This window comes from Bufo gargarizans, unplaced genomic scaffold, assembly GCF_014858855.1.
Source record: "Bufo gargarizans isolate SCDJY-AF-19 unplaced genomic scaffold, ASM1485885v1 fragScaff_scaffold_672_pilon, whole genome shotgun sequence".
In the NCBI taxonomy this organism is placed as follows: Eukaryota; Metazoa; Chordata; class Amphibia; order Anura; family Bufonidae; genus Bufo; species Bufo gargarizans.
Window position 1 is genome coordinate 100001 of NW_025334160.1, and position 22284 is coordinate 122284.

Genomic DNA, 22284 nt, shown 5'->3' on the forward strand with positions numbered 1-22284 from the left:
AAGGAGAGTGATGGGTGCTGCGCCAGATGACCTGGCCTCCACAGTCACCGGACCTGAACCCAATCGAGATGGTTTGGGGTGAGCTGGACGGCAGAGTGAAGGCAAAAGGGCCACCAAGTGCTGAGCATCTCTGGGAACTCCTTCAAGACTGTTGGAAGACCATTTCAGGTGACCACCTCTTGAAGCTCATCAAGAGAATGCCAAGAGTGTGCAAAGCAGTAATCAAAGCAAAAGGCGGCTACTGTGAAGAACCTAGAATATGACATATTTTCAGTTGTTTCACACTTTTTTGTTATGTATATAATTCCACATGTGATAATTCATAGTTTTGATGCCTTCAGTGCGAATCTACAATTGTCATAGTCATGAAAATAAAGAAAACTCTTTGAATGAGAAGAAAGTGTGTCCAAACTTTTGGTCTGTACTGTATATATATATATATATATATATATATATATATATATATATATACACACACACACACACTTTTCTTTATATATACAGTATACTGTCCTCTGTAGTATATATACAGTATACTGTCCTCTGTAGTGTATATACAGTATACTGTCCTCTGTGTACTTTCCTCTGGGAAAGAAAGGTGATTTAAGCAGTTTTGAGCGTGGCCTGGTTGTTGGTGCCAGACGGGCCGGTCTGAGTATTTCACAATCTGCTCAGTTACTGGGATTTTCACGCACAACCATTTCTAGGGTTTACAAAGAATGGTGTGAAAAGGGAAAAACATCCAGTCTGCGGCCGTCCTGTGGGCGAAAATGCCTTGTTGATGCTGGAGGTCAGAGGAGAATGGGCCGACTGATTCAAGCTGATAGAAGAGCAACGTTGACTGAAATAACCACTCGTTACACCCGAGGTCTGCAGCAAAGCATTTGTGAAGCCACAACACGCACAACCTTGAGGCGGATGGGCTACAACAGCAGAAGACCCCACCGGGTACCACTCATCTCCACTACAAATAGGAAAAAGAGGCTACAATTTGCACGAGCTCCACCAAAACTGGACTGTTGAAGACTGGAAAAATGGTTTCTTGAACATGACAATGAGTTCACTGCACTAAAATGGCCCCACAGTCACCAGATCTCGACCCAATAGAGCATCTTTGGGATGTGGTGGAACGGGAGCTTCGTGCCCTGGATGTGCATCCCTCAAATCTCCATCAACTGCATAATGCTATCCTATCAACATGGGCCAACATTTCTAAAGATGCTACCAGCACCTTGTGGAATCAATGCCACGTAGAATTTGGGCAGTTCTGAAGGCAGAAGGGGGTCCAACACTGTATTAGTATGGTGTTCCTGATAATTCTTTAGGCGAGTGTATGTATACACACAGTATACTGACTTCAGTGACCCCCTCCAAGTACTAACCCCTGAGGTACCCCACTAGTGACAGTGACCCCTCCAGTACTGACCCCTGAGGTACCCCACTAGTGACCCCTCCAGTACTTACCCCTGAGGTACCCCACTAGTGACAGTGACCCCTCCAGTACTGACCCCTGAGGTACCCCACTAGTGACAGTGACCCCTCCAGTACTGACCCCTGTGGTACCCCACTAGTGACAGTGACCCCTCCAAGTACTAACCCCTGAGGTACTCCACTAGTGACAGTGACCCCTCCAGTACTGACCCCTCCAGTACTGACCCCTGTGGTACCCCACTAGTGACAGTGACCCCCTCCAGTACTGACCCCTGAGGTACCCCACTAGTGACAGTGACCCCTCCAAGTACTAACCCCTGAGGTACCCCACTAGTGACAGTGACCCCTCCAGTACTGACCCCTGAGGTACCCCACTAGTGACAGTGACCCCTCCAGTACTGACCCCTGAGGTACCCCACTAGTGACAGTGACCCCTCCAAGTACTAACCCCTGAGGTACTCCACTAGTGACAGTGACCCCTCCAGTACTGACCCCTCCAGTACTGACCCCTGTGGTACCCCACTAGTGACAGTGACCCCCTCCAGTACTGACCCCTGTGGTAGCCCACTAGTGACAGTGACCCCCTCCAGTACTGGCCCCTGTGGTACCCCACTAGTGACAGTGACCCCCTCCAGTACTGACCCCTGTGGTAGCCCACTAGTGACAGTGACCCCCTCCAGTACTGGCCCCTGTGGTACCCCACTAGTAACAGTGACCCCTCCAGTACTGACCTCTGATTTACCCCACTAGTAACAGTGAACCTTCCAGTACATGGATCACTCCTCCTCCTCTCTTCAGCTCCCCCCATTCTCCAGTACATGGATCACTCCTCCTCCTCTCTTCAGCTCCCCCTCAGTCTCCAGTACATGGATCACTCCTCCTCCTCCCCCCCATTCTCCAGTACATGGATCACTCCTCCTCCTCTCTTCAGCCCCCCCTCAGTCTCCAGTACATGGATCACTCCTCCTCCTCTCTTCAGCTCCTCTCATTCTCCAGTACATGGATCACTCCTCCTCCTCTCTTCAGCCCCCCCTCAGTCTCCAGTACATGGATCACTCCTCCGCCTCTCTTCAGCCCCCCCTCAGTCTCCAGTACATGGATCACTCCTCCGCCTCTCTTCAGCCCCCCCTCAGTCTCCAGTACATGGATCACTCCTCCTCCTCTCTTCAGCTCCTCTCATTCTCCAGTACATGGATCACTCCTCCTCCTCCTCCCCCATTCTCCAGTACATGGATCACTCCTCCTCTCTTCAGCCCCCCCCCCTCAGTCTCCAGTACATGGATCACTCCTCCTCTCTTCAGCCCCCCCTCAGTCTCCAGTACATGGATCACTCCTCCTCCTCTCTTCAGCCCCCCCTCAGTCTCCAGTACATGGATCACTCCTCCGCCTCTCTTCAGCCCCCCCTCAGTCTCCAGTACACGGATCACTCCTCCTCCTCCTCTCTTCAGCCCCCCCCCCTCAGTCTCCAGTACATGGATCACTCCTCCTCTCTTCAGCCCCCCCTGTCTCCAGTACATGGATCACTCCTCCGCCTCTCTTCAGCCCCCCCTCAGTCTCCAGTACATGGATCACTCCTCCGCCTCTCTTCAGCCCCCCCTCAGTCTCCAGTACATGGATCACTCCTCCTCCTCTCTTCAGCCCCCCCTCAGTCTCCAGTACATGGATCACTCCTCCTCCTCTCTTCAGCCCCCGCCAGTCTCCAGTACATGGATCACTCCTCCTCTCTTCAGCCCCCCCTCAGTCTCCAGTACATGGATCACTCCTCCTCCTCTCTTCAGCCCCCCCTCAGTCTCCAGTACATGGATCACTCCTCCTCCTCTCTTCAGCCCCCTCAGTCTCCAGTACATGGATCACTCCTCCTCCTCTCTTCAGCTCCCCCCCTCAGTCTCCAGTACATGGATCGCTCCTCCGCCTCTCTTCAGCCCCCCCTCAGTCTCCAGTACATGGATCACTCCTCCTCCTCTCTTCAGCTCCCCCCTCAGTCTCCAGTACATGGATCACTCCTCCTCCTCTCTTCAGCCCCCCCTCAGTCTCCAGTACATGGATCACTCCTCCTCCTCTCTTCAGCCCCCCTCAGTCTCCAGTACATGGATCACTCCTCCTCCTCTCTTCAGCCCCCCCTCAGTCTCCAGTACATGGATCACTCCTCCTCCTCTCTTCAGCTCCCCCCCCTCAGTCTCCAGTACATGGATCGCTCCTCCGCCTCTCTTCAGCCCCCCCTCAGTCTCCAGTACACGGATCACTCCTCCTCCTCCTCCTCTCTTCAGCCCCCCCCCTCAGTCTCCAGTACATGGATCACTCCTCCTCTCTTCAGCCCCCCCTCAGTCTCCAGTACATGGATCACTCCTCCTCCTCTCTTCAGCCCCCCCTCAGTCTCCAGTACATGGATCACTCCTCCTCCTCTCTTCAGCTCCCCCCCTCAGTCTCCAGTACATGGATCGCTCCTCCGCCTCTCTTCAGCCCCCCCTCAGTCTCCAGTACACGGATCACTCCTCCTCCTCCTCCTCCTCCTCTCTTCAGCCCCCCCCCCCTCAGTCTCCAGTACATGGATCACTCCTCCTCTCTTCAGCCCCCCCTCAGTCTCCAGTACATGGATCACTCCTCCTCTCTTCAGCCCCCCCTCAGTCTCCAGTACATGGATCACTCCTCCTCCTCTCTTCAGCTCCCCCCTCAGTCTCCAGTACATGGATCACTCCTCCTCCTCTCTTCAGCCCCCCTCAGTCTCCAGTACATGGATCACTCCTCCTCCTCTCTTCAGCCCCCCCTCAGTCTCCAGTACATGGATCGCTCCTCTCTCCAACAACCTACTTTCTAGGCTTTCCTGTAAATCCCGAGGCCCCGCCCCATGGATGACGATCCTCCGCCATTTATACCATACTGGATGGACACACCCGGATGTCACATGACTGGAAGACCAGGAGGGGGAGGGGCAGCGGCTACTGTACCTCATACTGCGCCTGTTTTCCCGCCCTTACCCACAGTGCCTTAGGCGCCCAATCAGCGAGCACTCCGTGGGGACGTCATCACGTCCTGTGCGTCTTTTGACAGAAGCTGGGTCTGTTTATAACGGGAGTGACGGATGTGACGTCATTACAGAGCTATTATTGCGGAAATACAGAAAGGACGAAGGTAAAGTGGCGTCACTGAGGATATTTATTATATAGGAGGTGGTTGTTACCTGGAGGGGGCTACCCAGGGCGGGTACTGTGTATGGAGATGATGTGTCCTCTGACTGGAGATGTGTGGTGGTGGACATTGTGTCCCCTAACTGGAGATGTGTGGTGGTGGACGTTGTGTCCCCTAACTGGAGATGTGTGGTGGTGGACGTTGTGTCCCCTGACTGGAGATGTGTGGTGGTGGTGGTGGACGTTGTGTCCCCTGACTGGAGATGTGTGGTGGTGGTGGTGGACATTGTGTCCCCTGACTGGAGATGTGTGGTGGTGGTGGTGGACATTGTGTCCCCTGACTGGAGATGTGTGGTGGTGGTGGTGGACATTGTGTCCCCTGACTGGAGATGTGTGGTGGTGGTGGTGGACATTGTGTCCCCTGACTGGAGATGTGTGGTGGTGGTGGTGGACATTGTGTCCCCTGACTGGAGATGTGTGGTGGTGGTGGTGGACATTGTGTCCCCTGACTGGAGATGTGTGGTGGTGGTGGTGGACATTGTGTCCCCTGACTGGAGATTGGTGGTGGTGGTGGACATTGTGTCCCCTGACTGGAGATGTGTGGTGGTGGTGGTGGACATTGTGTCCCCTGACTGGAGATGTGTGGTGGTGGTGGTGGACATTGTGTCCCCTGACTGGAGATGGGGGGTGGTGGTGGTGGACATTGTGTCCCCTGACTGGAGATGGGGGGTGGTGGTGGTGGTGGACACTGTGTCCTCTGACTGGAGATGTGTGGTGGTGGTGGACACTGTGTCCTCTGACTGGAGATGTGTGGTGGTGGTGGACACTGTGTCCTCTGACTGGAGATGTGTGGTGGTGGTGGACATTGTGTCCCCTGACTGGAGATGTGTGGTGGTGGTGGACATTGTGTCCTATGACTGGAGATGTGTGGTGGTGGTGGACATTGTGTCCTATGACTGGAGATGTGTGGTGGTGGTGGACATTGTGTCCTCTGACTGGAGATGTGTGGTGGTGGTGGACATTGTGTCCCCTGACTGGAGATGTGTGGTGGTGGTGGTGGACATTGTGTCCCCTGACTGGAGATGGGGGGTGGTGGTGGTGGACATTGTGTCCCCTGACTGGAGATGGGGGGTGGTGGTGGTGGTGGTGGTGGACATTGTGTCCCCTGACTGGAGATGTGTGGTGGTGGTGGACACTGTGTCCTCTGACTGGAGATGTGTGGTGGTGGTGGACACTGTGTCCTCTGACTGGAGATGTGTGGTGGTGGTGGACACTGTGTCCTCTGACTGGAGATGTGTGGTGGTGGTGGACATTGTGTCCTATGACTGGAGATGTGTGGTGGTGGTGGACATTGTGTCCTCTGACTGGAGATGTGTGGTGGTGGTGGACATTGTGTCCCCTGACTGGAGATGTGTGGTGGTGGTGGTGGACATTGTGTCCCCTGACTGGAGATGGGGGGTGGTGGTGGTGGACATTGTGTCCCCTGACTGGAGATGGGGGGTGGTGGTGGTGGTGGTGGTGGTGGTGGTGGTGGACACTGTGTCCTCTGACTGGAGATGTGTGGTGGTGGTGGACACTGTGTCCTCTGACTGGAGATGTGTGGTGGTGGTGGACACTGTGTCCTCTGACTGGAGATGTGTGGTGGTGGTGGACATTGTGTCCTCTGACTGGAGATGTGTGGTGGTGGTGGACATTGTGTCCTATGACTGGAGATGTGTGGTGGTGGTGGACATTGTGTCCTCTGACTGGAGATGTGTGGTGGTGGTGGACATTGTGTCCTCTGACTGGAGATGTGTGGTGGTGGTGGTGGACATTGTGTCCTCTGACTGGAGATGTATCACTCTCATCCAATACACAATGTCAGGGGAGAGAAGGTCGTGTGAAATTAATATTTAAGATTTTTTCCTCCTCTTGTAAGGTGTTCGAGTAGCTTTCTCTGATAAAAATGAAGATTCTGGGGTTCTCCTTCCTCAGTCTTTTTTTATGCGCTGATCGATCAGAGGTTTACGGTGTAGAGCGCTGACCGATCAGATTATAGATAACAGGGTAGGACAACCTCCCATCAGGTGATGCTGGGATGTGTGGACAGGGGCGGCCCAGCCTCTGCCCTTGGCAACTGAAACCAGTCTTGCGCCACGTTCCCTACGCCTTATACTGGAATGCAGTTTGGGAGAGTTTTTTTTTTCTTAGATCTGTTTATTAAAGGTTTTTTAGCATATGAAGATGTACAAAAAGGTGGACTAATCACCCCCAACATAACCCCCGTCTCCCCCTCCGTGCAGTCCCCGACATCTCAGCTATTCCCCCTGAGCGGCGGGGCCCGTGTGCACAGCAGAGCCGGAGTAGCGAGCCCCGGGTGCACAATCCGAGCGTTCCATTGTTTCTCAGACTTGCTAATATTGCCTCTTTTCACACATATTTTCCACTCCATATAAGTCCTTTTATTTGCCACGTTTATTAGTCCGTTATCCCCAGAGCCGATACTGAGCAGAGTTTTCTTGGCGCCACCTGTACTCCATTCCACACCCCAGGGTACCAACATCATGGATGTGTTCCAGAAGGGTGTAACCTGCAGCCGTATCCGCCTCCAGACGGGTACATCTAGGACAGGGGTAGGCAACCTCCGGCTCCCAGCTGTTGTGAAACTACAATTCCCAACATGCTCCATTCATTTCTATGAGAGTTCTTAGAAGAGCAGAGCAAGTATGCATACTGGGAGTTGTAGTTTCACAACAGCTGGGAGCCGGAGGTTGCCTACCCCTGATCTAGGACAACTAGCATCCCTCCGAGGTGTCCTATACACCATATGTAGTGCCACGATGAGGAGTGACGGGGTGTAGGCCGGGACATCTTCCCACTGCGTGTCGGATAGGGGACAAACATCTACTTCCCACTTACCCTTCAGCCCCTGTAAAGTGTCTCCAACACATCTTGGCAAGAGATGCCCATAATGAAGGAGATCAGTGTCTTAGTCTATGTTCACACTGGCGTTTTGGATTTCCGTTTGTGAGATCCGTTCAGGGCTCCTCTCACAAGCGTCCAAACCGGATCAGTTTGCATTCTGAATGGATAAGGATCAGTTTGCCTCCATTCCATCTCCGTTCCGCTCTGGAGGCTGCTTGCAGCGTTTTGGTGTCCTCCTGACAACTCCTCACACATAATCTCCAGTCCACAGCCTGTCCTCCTCATACATCTCTGACCTGATCTCCTGACACCTCCTCACATATAATCTCCAGTCCACAGCCTGTCCTCTCCATACATCTCTGATCTCATCTCCTGACACCTCCTCACATATAATCTCCAGTCCACAGCCCGTCCTCTCCATACATCTCTGACCTGATCTCCTCCTGACAACTCCTCACACATAATCTCCAGTCCACAGCCTGTCCTCCTCATACATCTCTGACCTGATCTCCTGACACCTCCTCACATATAATCTCCAGTCCACAGCCTGTCCTCTCCATACATCTCTGACCTGATCTCCTGACACCTCCTCACACATAATCTCCAGTCCACAGCCCGTCCTCTCCATACATCTCTGACCTGATCTCCTCCTGACACCTTCTCACATATAATCTCCAGTCCACAGCCTGTCCTCCTCATACATCTCTGACCTGATCTCCTGACACCTCCTCACATATAATCTCCAGTCCACAGCCGGTCCTCTCCATACATCTCTGACCTGATCTCCTGACACCTCCTCACACATAATCTCCAGTCCACAGCCTGTCCTCCTCATACATCTCTGACCTGATCTCCTGACACCTCCTCACATATAATCTCCAGTCCACAGCCTGTCCTCCTCATACATCTCTGACCTGATCTCCTGACACCTCCTCACATATAATCTCCAGTCCACAGCCGGTCCTCTCCATACATCTCTGACCTGATCTCCTCCTGACACCTCCTCACACATAATCTCCAGTCCACAGCCTGTCCTCTCCATACATCTCTGACCTGATCTCCTGACACCTCCTCACACATAATCTCCAGTCCACAGCCTGTCCTCTCCATACATCTCTGACCTGATCTCCTGACACCTCCTCACATATAATCTCCAGTCCACAGCCTGTCCTCCTCATGCATCTCTGACCTGATCTCCTGACACCTCCTCACATATAATCTCCAGTCCACAGCCGGTCCTCTCCATACATCTCTGATCTCATCTCCTGACACCTCCTCACATATAATCTCCAGTCCACAGCCCGTCCTCTCCATACATCTCTGACCTGATCTCCTCCTGACACCTTCTCACATATAATCTCCAGTCCACAGCCTGTCCTCCTCATACATCTCTGACCTGATCTCCTCCTGACACCTTCTCACATATAATCTCCTCCAGTCCACAGCCTGTCCTCTCCATACATCTCTGACCTGATCTCCTCCTGACACCTTCTCACATATAATCTCCAGTCCACAGCCCGTCCTCTCCATACATCTCTGACCTGATCTCCTCCTGACACCTTCTCACATATAATCTCCAGTCCACAGCCTGTCCTCTCTATACATCTCTGACCTGATCTCCTGACACCTCCTCACATATAATCTCCAGTCCACAGCCTGTCCTCTCCATACATCTCTGACCTGATCTCCTCCTCACATATAATCTCCAGTCCACAGCCTGTCTTCTCCATACATCTCTGACCTCGTCTCCTGACACCTCCTCACATATAATCTCCAGTCCACAGCCCGTCCTCTCCATACATCTCTGACCTGATCTCCTCCTCACATATAATCTCCAGTCCACAGCCTGTCTTCTCCATACATCTCTGACCTGATCTCCTGACACCTCCTCACATATAATCTCCAGTCCACAGCTTGTCCTCTCCATACATCTCTGACCTGATCTCCTCCTCACATATAATCTCCAGTCCACAGCCTGTCTTCTCCATACATCTCTGACCTCGTCTCCTGACACCTCCTCACATATAATCTCCAGTCCACAGCCTGTCCTCTCCATACATCTCTGACCTCGTCTCCTGACACCTCCTCACATATAATCTCCAGTCCACAGCCTGTCCTCCTCATACATCTCTGACCTGATCTCCTGACACCTCCTCACATATAATCTCCAGTCCACAACCTGTCCTCTCCATACATCTCTGACCTGATCTCCTGACACCTCCTCACATATAATCTCCAGTCCACAGCCTGTCCTCTCCATACATCTCTGACCTGATCTCCTCCTGACACCTTCTCACATATCTCTAGTCCACAGCCTGTCCTCCTCATACATCTCTGACCTGATCTCCTGACACCTCCTCACATATAATCTCCAGTTCACAGCCTGTCCTCCTCATACATCTCTGACCTGATCTCCTGACACCTCCTCACATATAATCTCCAGTCCACAGCCTGTCCTCCTCATACATCTCTGACCTGATCTCCTCCTCACATATAATCTCCAGTCCACAGCCTGTCCTCTCCACACATCTCTGACCTGATCTCCTGACACCTCCTCACATATAATCTCTAGCCTACAACTTCCATTCAGTTTCATATATACACACTGAGCGTTGCATACCAGGAGGAGCAGAGTTCCCAACATCCGTGTACTTCAGGACAGGGGCATGGTCCTGTGGGATCCTGGCAGGTGGTCATTGATGCCGTGCCCATTTAATGCCCTTTGTCTTATTTTTTGCAGTGTTGGGCCTTTGCTCTGAACTCCCGATTCTGGTTGTATTGATGCAGTGATGTCGCGGCTGAGGGGGCCAATACTTAGTGCTTCGAGTCTTAGTAAAGTGCTGACATGCCAAAGACTGAAGGTACTCCAGAGATACTGAGGGGACAGCAGGCGGTGGAGTATTTGTGCTGAATAAGAACCTCCAGGTAAGGATGCCCTTTGTCCCCTCTACCGTTCTTATCTTGGCTCTAGAACCCTTGGTGATCCATATTCCTCTGGATTGCAGAACGGGCTGAGCTAGACGGACTGTGGGCTTTTTTCACCCTTAGAAACTGTTACTAAGGGCTCGTTCACATGAATGTATTTTGCGTTCCGTATACAGTCCGATACGGTCTGTATACGGAACCATTCATTTCAATGGGTCCGCAAAAGATGCTTACAGCACTCTGTGTGCTGTCTGTATCCGTTGCTCTGTCCCGTGGCCCCGCAAAAATTATGAGACCTGTCCTATTCTTGTCCGTTTTGCTGACAAGAATTGTCATTTCTATAATGGGCCTCCTGTTCCATTCCGCAAATAGCGGAAGGCACCCCAGAGCATACGTTTTTTGCAGACCGCAAAAAACGGCACAGTCGTGTGAACAAGCCCTAATACTGATATTAACCCCTTAAAGGGGTTCAGAGCTGAACCCGGCCATATCGCCATTTTCACCCATTCAGCCCCTCTGACATTTCATGCTCCAATGCTCTCCTGTTTCTGGTGACGTACCAGGCTGTCCATGGGTAAGTTAGGGGGGATGCTCCCGCCCAGCAGTAAGCACCGACACTAATGGGCGGGCTTTAGCTTGTAAAACGGCCAGGGCAGCGCTATAGACCAGTCATCAGTGCCGGTGATGTCACTGGGAACAATGCTGGGCGGGAGACTCCACCTAGCAGTAAAAAATATAAGCAAACGGGCCTTCCCCTGCACGATCCAACTCTGTAGTATTATCGTACCCCCCCTCCATACATTAGCGCTTTTCTCTGTAGTATTATTGTACACCACCCCCCCATACATTAGCTCTCTTCTCTTTGTCGTGTCACCTCTTTCCTCAGCTCTTTTTGATAATGTTTATTTTTCTCCTGTTTTTAGACTTTGCTGAGTTTTATTTTGTGGAGATGAAGCTGCTCGAGAACTCTCGCTTTGAAGCTGTGAACTCCCAGCTGTGTGCGGAGACGGGGAACTCTCACATCATTGGCAGGTGAGGAATCTGTGTGCACTCGTTACTCTGCTTCTGCAGGTGAGGGATCTGTGTGCGGAGACGGGGAACTCTCACATCATTGGCAGGTGAGGAATCTGTGTGCGCTCGTTACTCTGCTTCTGCAGGTGAGGGATCTGTGTGCGGAGACGGGGAACTCTCACATCATTGGCAGGTGAGGAATCTGTGTGCGCTCGTTACTCTGCTTCTGCAGGTGAGGGATCTGTGTGCGGAGACGGGGAACTCTCACATCATTGGCAGGTGATGAGCGGGTCGTGCGGCCCTGGTGTTGGTGGCCAGTGCAGCATTGCTGGCAGCTTACATCCTGCACAATGCATGTTTAAAACTTGGGGATGTAAGAAAAATAAGAACAGTGTAATGAGGGGGTTATTATGTGTGTTCTGCAGTGCGAGGCATCAGGGGTACACACTGGATTATTGGGTGGTTATGTTTTCTGATCAGACTGGAGGGTGGTGCTGATATATTATGTATAACTGATGTTGGGGTGGTGTCGGGCTGCGTACACTGGGTGGTGTCTAGGGCTGGTGTTGGGCAGTGTACACGGGGTGGAAGCTGGGGTTCGGGCGGTGTACTCGGGGCAGTGTTTAGAGCTGGTGTCTGGGCGGTGTACACGGGGCAGTGTCTGGTGTCTGGGCGGTGTACACGGGGCAGTGTCTGGTGTCTGGGCGGTGTACACGGGGCAGTGTCTGGGGTCTGGGCGGTGTACACGGGGCAGTGTCTGGTGTCTGGGCGGTGTACACGGGGCAGTGTCTGGTGTCTGGGCGGTGTACACGGGGCAGTGTTTTGAGCTGGTGTCCACGGGGCAGTGTTTTGAGCTGGTGTCGGGTGGTGGCTGGGGTTCGGCTGTTGTATAATCCAGTTTATCCTTTTTGTCATGCAGGATAGAGAGCTATTCGTGCAAGATGGCCGGTGATGATAAGCACATGTTCAAGCAGTTTTGCCAGGAAGGGCAGCCGCACGTGCTGGAAGCGCTTTCTCCTCCTCAGACTGGCGGCCTTAGTCCCAGCAGGTACATTTATGGGGGGAAGATGATGGGGATGAGGATTTTTTTCACTACACGACACAGGTCCTACTGGATTTTTCACAGAGAAACATCCATGAAGTGAAGCTCTTTAATCAGCCAGGTGTTGATCCTGAAAAGGACGGCACTCACAGGAAGCGTCAGCTCTGGGGCCCAGTGCCCTCCCACTAGATGCAGTGCGGTCAAAGGCGTTCATGCCTCAGTCTCTGGCCGGACACCCACCCCCAGGAAGCATCAGCTCTAGGGCCCAGCAGCCTCCAGCTGGATGCAGTGCAGTCAGAGGACTTGACGCCTCGGTCTCTGTGTTGTGTCTTTCAGGCTGGGGAAGAGCCTCGGAGGAGATGAGGAGGGCCCGCTGAGTGATAAGTGCAGCAGGAAGACCCTGTTCTACCTGATCGCCACTCTAAATGAGTCTTTCCGGCCGGATTACGACTTCAGCGCCGCCCGCAGCCATGAGTTTAGCCGGGAGCCGAGTCTGAACTGGGTAAGAGACGTGGTCACTGCGCGGTATCCGGGGGGGATGATGGGTGGAGCAGTGGATGAAGCTCTCACAGCAAGGTGTCGGGGATCGGTCGGTTGGGTGCACCATTCACAATCCTTGGTGTCTGGCAGTGGCCCATTCCCCTCGGCCCGACCACGTTCACACGACATGTGGCGGCCATTTTCAGAACCAGTTGACGTCTATGGGGCTGTTCACATGTACATTCTTCTAACAGCCAGTGAATAGCGGCCATTGCTGGGACTTATTTTTGGCCGGACCGACCCCTCTGAAGCCAATGGGACTGCTTTTAACGGCCGTCGGGAATAAACCCGTCTAAAAGACGCTACGGGTATGCTAGTGGAAAATTTTCTTTTAGGGGTTAAAATGAAGAAAAAAAAAACCTCTTCTCATCCAGTGCACTGGAGGCAGTCGCTCCGCTCGTGATGCTGAAGGACCTGCGCTCCAGGCGTGATGATGTCACCGTCCTCTCCCAGTGTGATCGCATCAAGAGAGGAGCGACTGGAGGAGACGAATAGAATAAAAACATACACATTATCCCTGCTGGGGGCCATGTTCACTGCTGGAGGGGGATAGGGGGGCCACAATCGCTGCTGGGGGGCCCTCTGCGGAGCATTATATACTGCAGGGTTTCAGATTTAAATAAAAAATTATAAACTATGAAAATCATCCATTTTTTTTGTCTGTTAAAGACGTCCAGAAAACGGATGCAAAGGTGGTTGAAAAATGTTGCCGCAGGGTCAGGGGGTGCCCGCAGGGTTGCGAGATTAGCAGAGTTCCTGCAGGGGGCCCCGTGGCTTTACGTCTATTACAGAGTCTTCTCCTGGGTTTGTGTCGCCCTCAGGTGGTGAACGCTGTGAACAGCAGCCTGGTGTCTGCTCTGGGGGAAGATTTCTCCTCCCTGAAGCCGGATCTGTGGGACGCTGTAGACGAGGAGATCTGTCTATCAGAGTGTGACATCTACAGGTATGTAGCGCTCTCTAGACGCCCAGTGCCAGGTGATAGCTCTCATCCTGCAGCAGCTGTCTCATTGTGCTACCTGTTCTCTTCTCTCTCGCCATCATCCCAAAGAGGCTCTTTCATTGTTGTCCTGCAGTGGCTGTCCCGTTGTGCCTGCCCTCTCATCATAGTCCTACAGTGGATGTCTCATGGAGGTTCTCGTCACTGTCCTGCAGTAATGGTCTCATTGTTGTGATGCTGACTCTCTTGCAGTGGAGGTTCTTGTCACTGTCCTGCAGTGGTGGTCTCGTTGTTGTGGTGCCGGCTCTCTCGCAGTGAAGGTTCTCATCACTGTCCTTTAGTGATGGTCTCATTGTTGTGGTGCCGGCTCTCTCGCAGTGAAGGTTCTCATCACTGTCCTGCAGTGGTGGTCTCGTTGTTGTGGAGGTTCTTGTCACTGTCCTTCAGTGGTGGTCTCGTTGTTGTGGAGGTTCTTGTCACTGTCCTGCAGTGGTGGTCTCATTGTTGTGATGCCGGCTCTCTCGCAGTGAAGGTTCTCATCACTGTCCTTTAGTGATGGTCTCGTTGTTGTGGAGGTTCTTGTCACTGTCCTTCAGTGATGGTCTCATTGTTGTGGTGCCGGCTCTCTTGCAGTGGAGGTTCATGTCACTGTCCTGCAGTGGTGGTCTCATTGTTGTGGTGCCGGCTCTCTCGCAGTGAAGGTTCTCATCACTGTCCTGCAGTGGTGGTCTCATTGTTGTGGTGCCGGCTCTCTTGCAGTGGAGGGACTTGTCACTGTCCTTTAGTGGTGGTCTCATTGTTGTGGTGCCGGCTCTCTTGCAGTGGAGGTTCATGTCACTGTCCTGCAGTGGTGGTCTCATTGTTGTGGTGCCGGCTCTCTCGCAGTGGAGGTTCATGTCACTGTCCTGCAGTGGTGGTCTCATTGTTGTGGTGCCGGCTCTCTTGCAGTGGAGGGACTTGTCACTGTCCTGCAGTGGTGGTCTCATTGTTGTGGTGCCGGCTCTCTTGCAGTGGAGGTTCATGTCACTGTCCTGCAGTGGTGGTCTCATTGTTGTGGTGCCGGCTCTCTTGCAGTGGAGGTTCATGTCACTGTCCTGCAGTGGTGGTCTCATTGTTGTGGTGCCGGCTCTCTTGCAGTGGAGGGTCTTGTCACTGTCCTGCAGTGGTGGTCTCATTGTTGTGGTGCCGGCTCTCTTGCAGTGGAGGGTCTTGTCACTGTCCTGCAGTGGTGGTCTCATTGTTGTGGTGCCGGCTCTCTCGCAGTGGAGGTTCATGTCACTGTCCTGCAGTGGTGGTCTCATTGTTGTGGTACTGGCTTTCTCGCAGTGGAGGGTCTTGTCACTGTCCTGCAGTGGTGGTCTCATTGTTGTGGTACTGGCTTTCTCGCAGTGGAGGGTCTTGTCACTGTCCTGCAGTGGTGGTCTTTATTCTTGCGGTGCCGGCTCTCTCGCAGTGGTTGTCTCGTGGAGGTTCTTGTCCTGCAGTGGTGGTCTCATTCTTCTGGTGTCCTCCTCCCATGACAGCTACAACCCTGATCTGGACTCTGATCCGTTTGGAGAAGACGGGAACTTGTGGTCCTTCAACTATTTCTTCTACAATAAGAAGCTGAAAAGAATCGTGTTCTTCACCTGCCGCTCTTTCAGGTAATGAGTGAGGAGACTGTACACACGTGTCCTCTGTACATGTGTGGCTTTTTTGGGGGGGTTGACCCGGTTTCCTTTGCGGTCTTTCAGTGGGTACACATATAAACGGGCTGATGTGGGCTCAGAACTAGATATGGATCTGGAAGAGGATATGGAGGATGATGAAGCTTGCCACATTAGAGGTGATGGGTAAGACGCTCTCTTCTCCTCCTGACGTTGGTGGTTTTACTCGTAAGATGTAGAAAACGCAGTTTTTGCTGCGATGTCCACTTTCCAGGGCAGTAAATGGGATTTATGTGACTTCTTCTGTTCAGGCATTCCGGACACTCATCCTGTTTCTCTTCATTTCAGGCCATCAATGATGTGCACCTAAAGTGACCGTGAAGGTTTTCCGTCCAGCACAACTCCAGGATGTGACTGAGCTTGTGGTCTTTCTCCATGTAACCCCTGTGTCTCGTCCTGTGGTACAGATCCCGCTGAGGTCCACTCCACGTTGTGCTGATGACCTGATTCATGAGAAGACCTGGAATGTTGCACAAACTTGGATGGGAACCGCTCGCTGTATATCACGATGACCAGGCGCTAGCTGTTGTACATAGAGGATCCGTGCTGCTCTTCTGTAAACCTGTCCCAGGACAGTCATTTATGATAGGAGAGCAGTTCCGGACGCTGTATATTTGTGTGTATCCAGCTTTTCGTCTTTCAACTTTGAGTTTTTGGGCTGTGAACATATCTGATGTTGGCTTGTGTACAATGAGTGTGTTCTGTATATATTCTGATTGGTCCTGTATAGCAGCGCGGCCGAACCAGGGTATTTAGAGTGTCCATTATATAGTCCGTCCTCTCATCTGGCTGATCACTGCTGCTGTGGACTAAGTCCGTGCTTCACAGCTTGGCCTCGGACTACTTCTCATCATGTGAGGGCCACTCTCTTCACCGCTTGGCCTCGGACTACTTCTCCTTATGTGAGGGCCGCTCTCTTCACAGCTTGGCCTCGGACTACTTCTCATCATGTGAGAGCCGCTCTCTTCACAGCTTGGCCTCGGACTACTCATCATATGAGAGCCGCTCTCTTCACCGCTCGGCCTCGGACTACTTCTCCTTATGTGAGGGCCGCTCTCTTCACAGCTTGGCCTCGGACTACTCCTCCACATGTGAGGGCCGCTCTCTTCACAGCTTGGCCTCGGACTACTCCTCCACATGTGAGGGCCGCTCTCTTCACAGCTTGGCCTCGGACTACTCCTCCACATGTGAGGGCCGCTCTCTTCACAGCTTGGCCTCGGACTACTCCTCCACATGTGAGGGCCGCTCTCTTCACAGCTTGGCCTCGGACTACTCCTCCACATGTGAGGGCCGCTCTCTTCACAGCTTGGCCTCGGACTACTCCTCCACATGTGAGGGCCGCTCTCTTCACAGCTTGGCCTCGGACTACTCCTCCACATGTGAGGGCCGCTCTCTTCACAGCTTGGCCTCGGACTACTCCTCCACATGTGAGGGCTGCTCTCTTCACAGCTTGGCCTCGGACTACTCCTCCACATGTGAGGGCCGCTCTCTTCACAGCTTGGCCTCGGACTACTCCTCCACATGTGAGGGCCGCTCTCTTCACAGCTTGGCCTCGGACTACTCCTCCACATGTGAGGGCCGCTCTCTTCACAGCTTGGCCTCGGACTACTCCTCCACATGTGAGGGCTGCTCTCTTCACAGCTTGGCCTCGGACTACTCCTCCACATGTGAGGGCCGCTCTCTTCACAGCTTGGCCTCGGACTACTCCTCCACATGTGAGGGCCGCTCTCTTCACAGCTTGGCCTCGGACTACTCCTCCACATGTGAGGGCCGCTCTCTTCACAGCTTGGCCTCGGACTACTCCTCCACATGTGAGGGCTGCTCTCTTCACAGCTTGGCCTCGGACTACTTCTCCTCATGTGAGGTCCACTCTTTTCCTCTGCATACTATGTTGGTTGCAGGTTGTTTGTGTTTTTAGAAGTTTTTTATGGAATTGGTAATTTTCTTCAGATTATTAAAGATTCTTCTAAAACAATCTGCTAAGTGGACGGTGATAGAGATGAGGAGTGTATAATGTTTTTTCCGTGTGCAATGCCAGTGCACCACATGACTGTACCCCAATACTGATGTGTTTGGGTACGATCTGGCGGGGGGACATAAACCAGAACAAATCTTCAGTTGAACCCCATGAAAAAAACCAAAGCCAAAACATTTAGTATATTTTCGGTCCTTCCCGTGCTCTCTATGCTGCTGTCACCCAGTCTCCGGGACTCTGACATCACAGTCCACTCATGGGGTGCATCCATCTTGGAGGTCCCTTACTTCCCCTTCTTACAGATGACTCGGAGCTGGGGCCCAACACAGTGCAGTGGGGTTCACTAAACGCCAGCCTATATGGAGGGTGTGAGGATTCTGCCGAGTACTTCCATAACGTATCAGGTCCTGTGAGGGGGATTTGTCCTCGGAACCCTGGTCGGTTCCATACTGACCTGTACATGGTGCAGAAAATCTGCATGAAATCTCTGCACTATTTATTGTGGTCTTTGCGTTGTGGTTTTTTTGTGTAGATTTGCTGTTTATGTAAAGGATAGAGGTGAGCGAATCGAAGCGAAGTGGAATTCGATCCGAGTTTCATAAAGAATTCGATTCGCAACGAATGCGAATTTCCTCACGCTTTTGTGGTAACCGCAATTTTTCCTAAAATGGTGACTACACGTGCGGGGACATGGAGCAAGGAACCCTGGGAAGGCGGGCTGACCCATAATGCCATGCATGCAGCCAGCCCTATAAATACGGCGGCCATCTTAGAGGCAGACATTTTCCAGCGTTCAGAGTGCAGGGACAGACGTGAGAAGGCACTAGGGACAGCAAGTGGAAAAACCTGTTTAAAAAAACAAAACTGAAAAAACGAAGTGCAGGGAAAGGATAGGGAATAGAGTTGAGCGAACACCTGGATGTTCGGGTTCGAGAAGTTCGGCCGAACTTCCCAGAAATGTTCTGGAACCGAACTAGACCCGAACTTCGCCCCGAACCCCATTGAAGTCAATAGTGACCCGAACTTTTCGGCACTAAAAAGGCTGTAAAACAGCCCAGGAAAGAGCTAGAGGGCTGCAAAAGGTCCGGTCACATGTAGTGCACACGCTGTGTATTCTGTAAATGATCTCTTCTCTGTGGAGGGTCCGGTCACATGTAGTGCACACGCTGTGTATTCTGTAAATGATCTCTCCTTCTCTGTGGAGGGTCCGGTCACATGTAGTGCACACGCTGTGTATTCTGTAAATGATCTCTTCTTCTCTGTGGAGGGTCCGGTCACATGTAGTGCACACGCTGTGTATTCTGTAACTGATCTCTTCTCTGTGGAGGGTCCGGTCACATGTAGTGCACACGCTGTGTATTCTGTAAATGATCTCTTCTCTGTGGAGGGTCCGGTCACATGTAGTGCACACGCTGTGTATTCTGTAAATGATCTCTTCTCTGTGGAGGGTCCGGTCACATGTAGTGCACACGCTGTGTATTCTGTAAATGATCTCTTCTTCTCTGTGGAGGGTCCGGTCACATGTAGTGCACACGCTGTGTATTCTGTAAATGATCTCTTCTCTGTGGAGGGTCCGGTCACATGTAGTGCACACGCTATGTATTCTGTAACTGATCTCTTCTCTGTGGAGGGTCCGGTCACATGTAGTGCACACGCTGTGTATTCTGTAAATGATCTCTTCTCTGTGGAGGGTCCGGTCACATGTATTGCACACGCTGTGTATTCTGTAAATGATCTCTTCTCTGTGGAGGGTCCGGTCACATGTAGTGCACACGCTGTGTATTCTGTAAATGATCTCTTCTTCTCTGTGGAGGGTCCGGTCACATGTAGTGCACACGCTGTGTATTCTGTAAATGATCTCTTCTTCTCTGTGGAGGGTCCGGTCACATGTAGTGCACACGCTGTGTATTCTGTAAATGATCTCTTCTTCTCTGTGGAGGGTCCGGTCACATGTAGTGCACACGCTGTGTATTCTGTAAATGATCTCTTCTCTGTGGAGGGTCCGGTCACATGTAGTGCACACGCTGTGTATTCTGTAAATGATCTCTTCTCTGTGGAGGGTCCGGTCACATGTAGTGCACACGCTGTGTATTCTGTAAATGATCTCTTCTCTGTGGAGGGTCCGGTCACATGTAGTGCACACGCTGTGTATTCTGTAAATGATCTCTTCTCTGTGGAGGGTCCGGTCACATGTAGTGCACACGCTGTGTATTCTGTAAATGATCTCTTCTCTGTGGAGGGTCCGGTCACATGTAGTGCACACGCTGTGTATTCTGTAAATGATCTCTTCTCTGTGGAGGGTCCGGTCACATGTAGTGCACACGCTGTGTATTCTGTAAATGATCTCCTCTCTGTGGGAGGGTCCGGTCACATGTAGTGCACACGCTGTGTATTCTGTAAATGATCTCTTCTCTGTGGAGGGTCCGGTCACATGTAGTGCACACGCTGTGTATTCTGTAAATGATCTCTTCTCTGTGGAGGGTCCGGTCACATGTAGTGCACACGCTGTGTATTCTGTAAATGATCTCTCTTCTCTGTGGAGGGTCCGGTCACATGTAGTGCACACGCTGTGTATTCTGTAAATGATCTCTTCTCTGTGGAGGGTCCGGTCACATGTAGTGCACACGCTGTGTATTCTGTAAATGATCTCTTCTCTGTGGAGGGTCCGGTCACATGTAGTGCACACGCTGTGTATTCTGTAAATGATCTCTTCTTCTCTGTGGAGGGTCCGGTCACATGTAGTGCACACGCTGTGTATTCTGTAAATGATCTCTTCTCTGTGGAGGGTCCGGTCACATGTAGTGCACACGCTGTGTATTCTGTAAATGATCTCTTCTTCTCTGTGGAGGGTCCGGTCACATGTAGTGTACACGCTGTGTATTCTGTAAATGATCTCTTCTTCTCTGTGGAGGGTCCGGTCACATGTAGTGCACACGCTGTGTATTCTGTAAATGATCTCTTCTCTGTGGAGGGTCCGGTCACATGTAGTGCACACGCTGTGTATTCTGTAAATGATCTCTTCTCTGTGGAGGGTCCGGTCACATGTAGTGCACACGCTGTGTATTCTGTAAATGATCTCTTCTCTGTGGAGGGTCCGGTCACATGTAGTGCACACGCTGTGTATTCTGTAAATGATCTCTTCTCTGTGGAGGGTCCGGTCACATGTAGTGCACACGCTGTGTATTCTGTAAATGATCTCTTCTCTGTGGAGGGTCCGGTCACATGTAGTGCACACGCTGTGTATTCTGTAAGTGATCTCTTCTCTGTGGAGGGTCCGGTCACATGTAGTGCACACGCTGTGTATTCTGTAAATGATCTCTTCTCTGTGGAGGGTCCGGTCACATGTAGTGCACACGCTGTGTATTCTGTAAATGATCTCTTCTTCTCTGTGGAGGGTCCGGTCACATGTAGTGCACACGCTGTGTATTCTGTAAATGATCTCTTCTCTGTGGAGGGTCCGGTCACATGTAGTGCACACGCTGTGTATTCTGTAAATGATCTCTTCTCTGTGGAGGGTCCGGTCACATGTAGTGCACACGCTGTGTATTCTGTAAATGATCTCTTCTCTGTGGAGGGTCCGGTCACATGTAGTGCACACGCTGTGTATTCTGTAAATGATCTCTTCTTCTCTGTGGAGGGTCCGGTCACATGTAGTGCACACGCTGTGTATTCTGTAAATGATCTCTTCTTCTCTGTGGAGGGTCCGGTCACATGTAGTGCACACGCTGTGTATTCTGTAAATGATCTCTTCTTCTCTGTGGAGGGTCCGGTCACATGTAGTGCACACGCTGTGTATTCTGTAAATGATCTCTTCTCTGTGGAGGGTCCGGTCACATGTAGTGCACACGCTGTGTATTCTGTAAATGATCTCTCTTCTCTGTGGAGGGTCCGGTCACATGTAGTGCACACGCTGTGTATTCTGTAAATGATCTCTTCTCTGTGGAGGGTCCGGTCACATGTAGTGCACACGCTGTGTATTCTGTAAATGATCTCTTCTTCTCTGTGGAGGGTCCGGTCACATGTAGTGCACACGCTGTGTATTCTGTAAATGATCTCTTCTTCTCTGTGGAGGGTCCGGTCACATGTAGTGCACACGCTGTGTATTCTGTAAATGATCTCTTCTTCTCTGTGGAGGGTCCGGTCACATGTAGTGCACACGCTGTGTATTCTGTAAATGATCTCTTCTCTGTGGAGGGTCCGGTCACATGTAGTGCACACGCTGTGTATTCTGTAAATGATCTCTTCTTCTCTGTGGAGGGTCCGGTCACATGTAGTGCACACGCTGTGTATTCTGTAAATGATCTCTTCTCTGTGGAGGGTCCGGTCACATGTAGTGCACACGCTGTGTATTCTGTAAATGATCTCTTCTTCTCTGTGGAGGGTCCGGTCACATGTAGTGCACACGCTGTGTATTCTGTAAATGATCTCTTCTCTGTGGAGGGTCCGGTCACATGTAGTGCACACGCTGTGTATTCTGTAAATGATCTCTTCTTCTCTGTGGAGGGTCCGGTCACATGTAGTGCACACGCTGTGTATTCTGTAAATGATCTCTTCTCTGTGGAGGGTCCGGTCACATGTAGTGCACACGCTGTGTATTCTGTAAATGATCTCTCCTCTGTGGAGGGTCCGGTCACATGTAGTGCACACGCTGTGTATTCTGTAAATGATCTCTTCTCTGTGGAGGGTCC

At 51.8% G+C, this 22284-nt stretch overlaps 2 protein-coding genes across 3 annotated transcripts; one reads left to right on the top strand and one right to left on the bottom strand.

Moving 5' to 3' along the window:
• Nucleotides 1-4417: 4417 nt before the first annotated feature.
• On the top strand, nucleotides 4418-17598 carry MAF1 (MAF1 homolog, negative regulator of RNA polymerase III). Its single transcript, XM_044273429.1, has 9 exons — nucleotides 4418-4560; nucleotides 10201-10385; nucleotides 11309-11417; nucleotides 12316-12444; nucleotides 12775-12940; nucleotides 13800-13921; nucleotides 15439-15558; nucleotides 15649-15747; nucleotides 15910-17598. The coding sequence occupies exons 3-9, from the start codon at nucleotides 11335-11337 to the stop codon at nucleotides 15929-15931; spliced, it is 741 nt and encodes a 246-aa protein (XP_044129364.1). The 5' UTR covers nucleotides 4418-4560; nucleotides 10201-10385; nucleotides 11309-11334; the 3' UTR covers nucleotides 15932-17598.
• On the bottom strand, nucleotides 13928-15431 carry LOC122922727. 2 transcript variants are annotated; one of them, XM_044273427.1, is made up of 2 exons: nucleotides 14517-15431; nucleotides 13928-14324 (listed from the first exon to the last, which is right to left on the bottom strand). In XM_044273427.1, exons 1-2 carry the CDS (start codon nucleotides 15277-15279, stop codon nucleotides 14080-14082), a joined length of 1008 nt encoding a protein of 335 aa, XP_044129362.1. In that variant the 5' UTR covers nucleotides 15280-15431; the 3' UTR covers nucleotides 13928-14079. The 2 variants fall into 2 exon arrangements, with proteins under 2 accessions (XP_044129362.1, XP_044129363.1); XM_044273428.1 differs by having other exon boundaries at nucleotides 13928-14250; nucleotides 14463-15431.
• Nucleotides 17599-22284: the final 4686 nt, after the last annotated feature.

Coding starts and splice junctions, on each gene's coding strand:
- MAF1 (XM_044273429.1), top strand. CDS start 11,335: ATGAAGCTGCTCGAGAACTCTCGCTTTGAAGCTGTGAACTCCCAGCTG. Junction 12,941..13,799: donor GGGAGCCGAGTCTGAACTGG/GTAAGAGACGTG, acceptor TGTCGCCCTCAG/GTGGTGAACGCTGTGAACAG. Junction 15,748..15,909: donor TGCCACATTAGAGGTGATGG/GTAAGACGCTCT, acceptor TCTTCATTTCAG/GCCATCAATGATGTGCACCT.
- LOC122922727 (XM_044273427.1), bottom strand. CDS start 15,279: ATGAGACCACCACTGCAGGACAGTGACAAGACCCTCCACTGCGAGAAA. Junction 14,325..14,516: donor CGGCACCACAACAATGAGAC/CATCACTGAAGG, acceptor CAACAACGAGAC/CACCACTGCAGGACAGTGAT.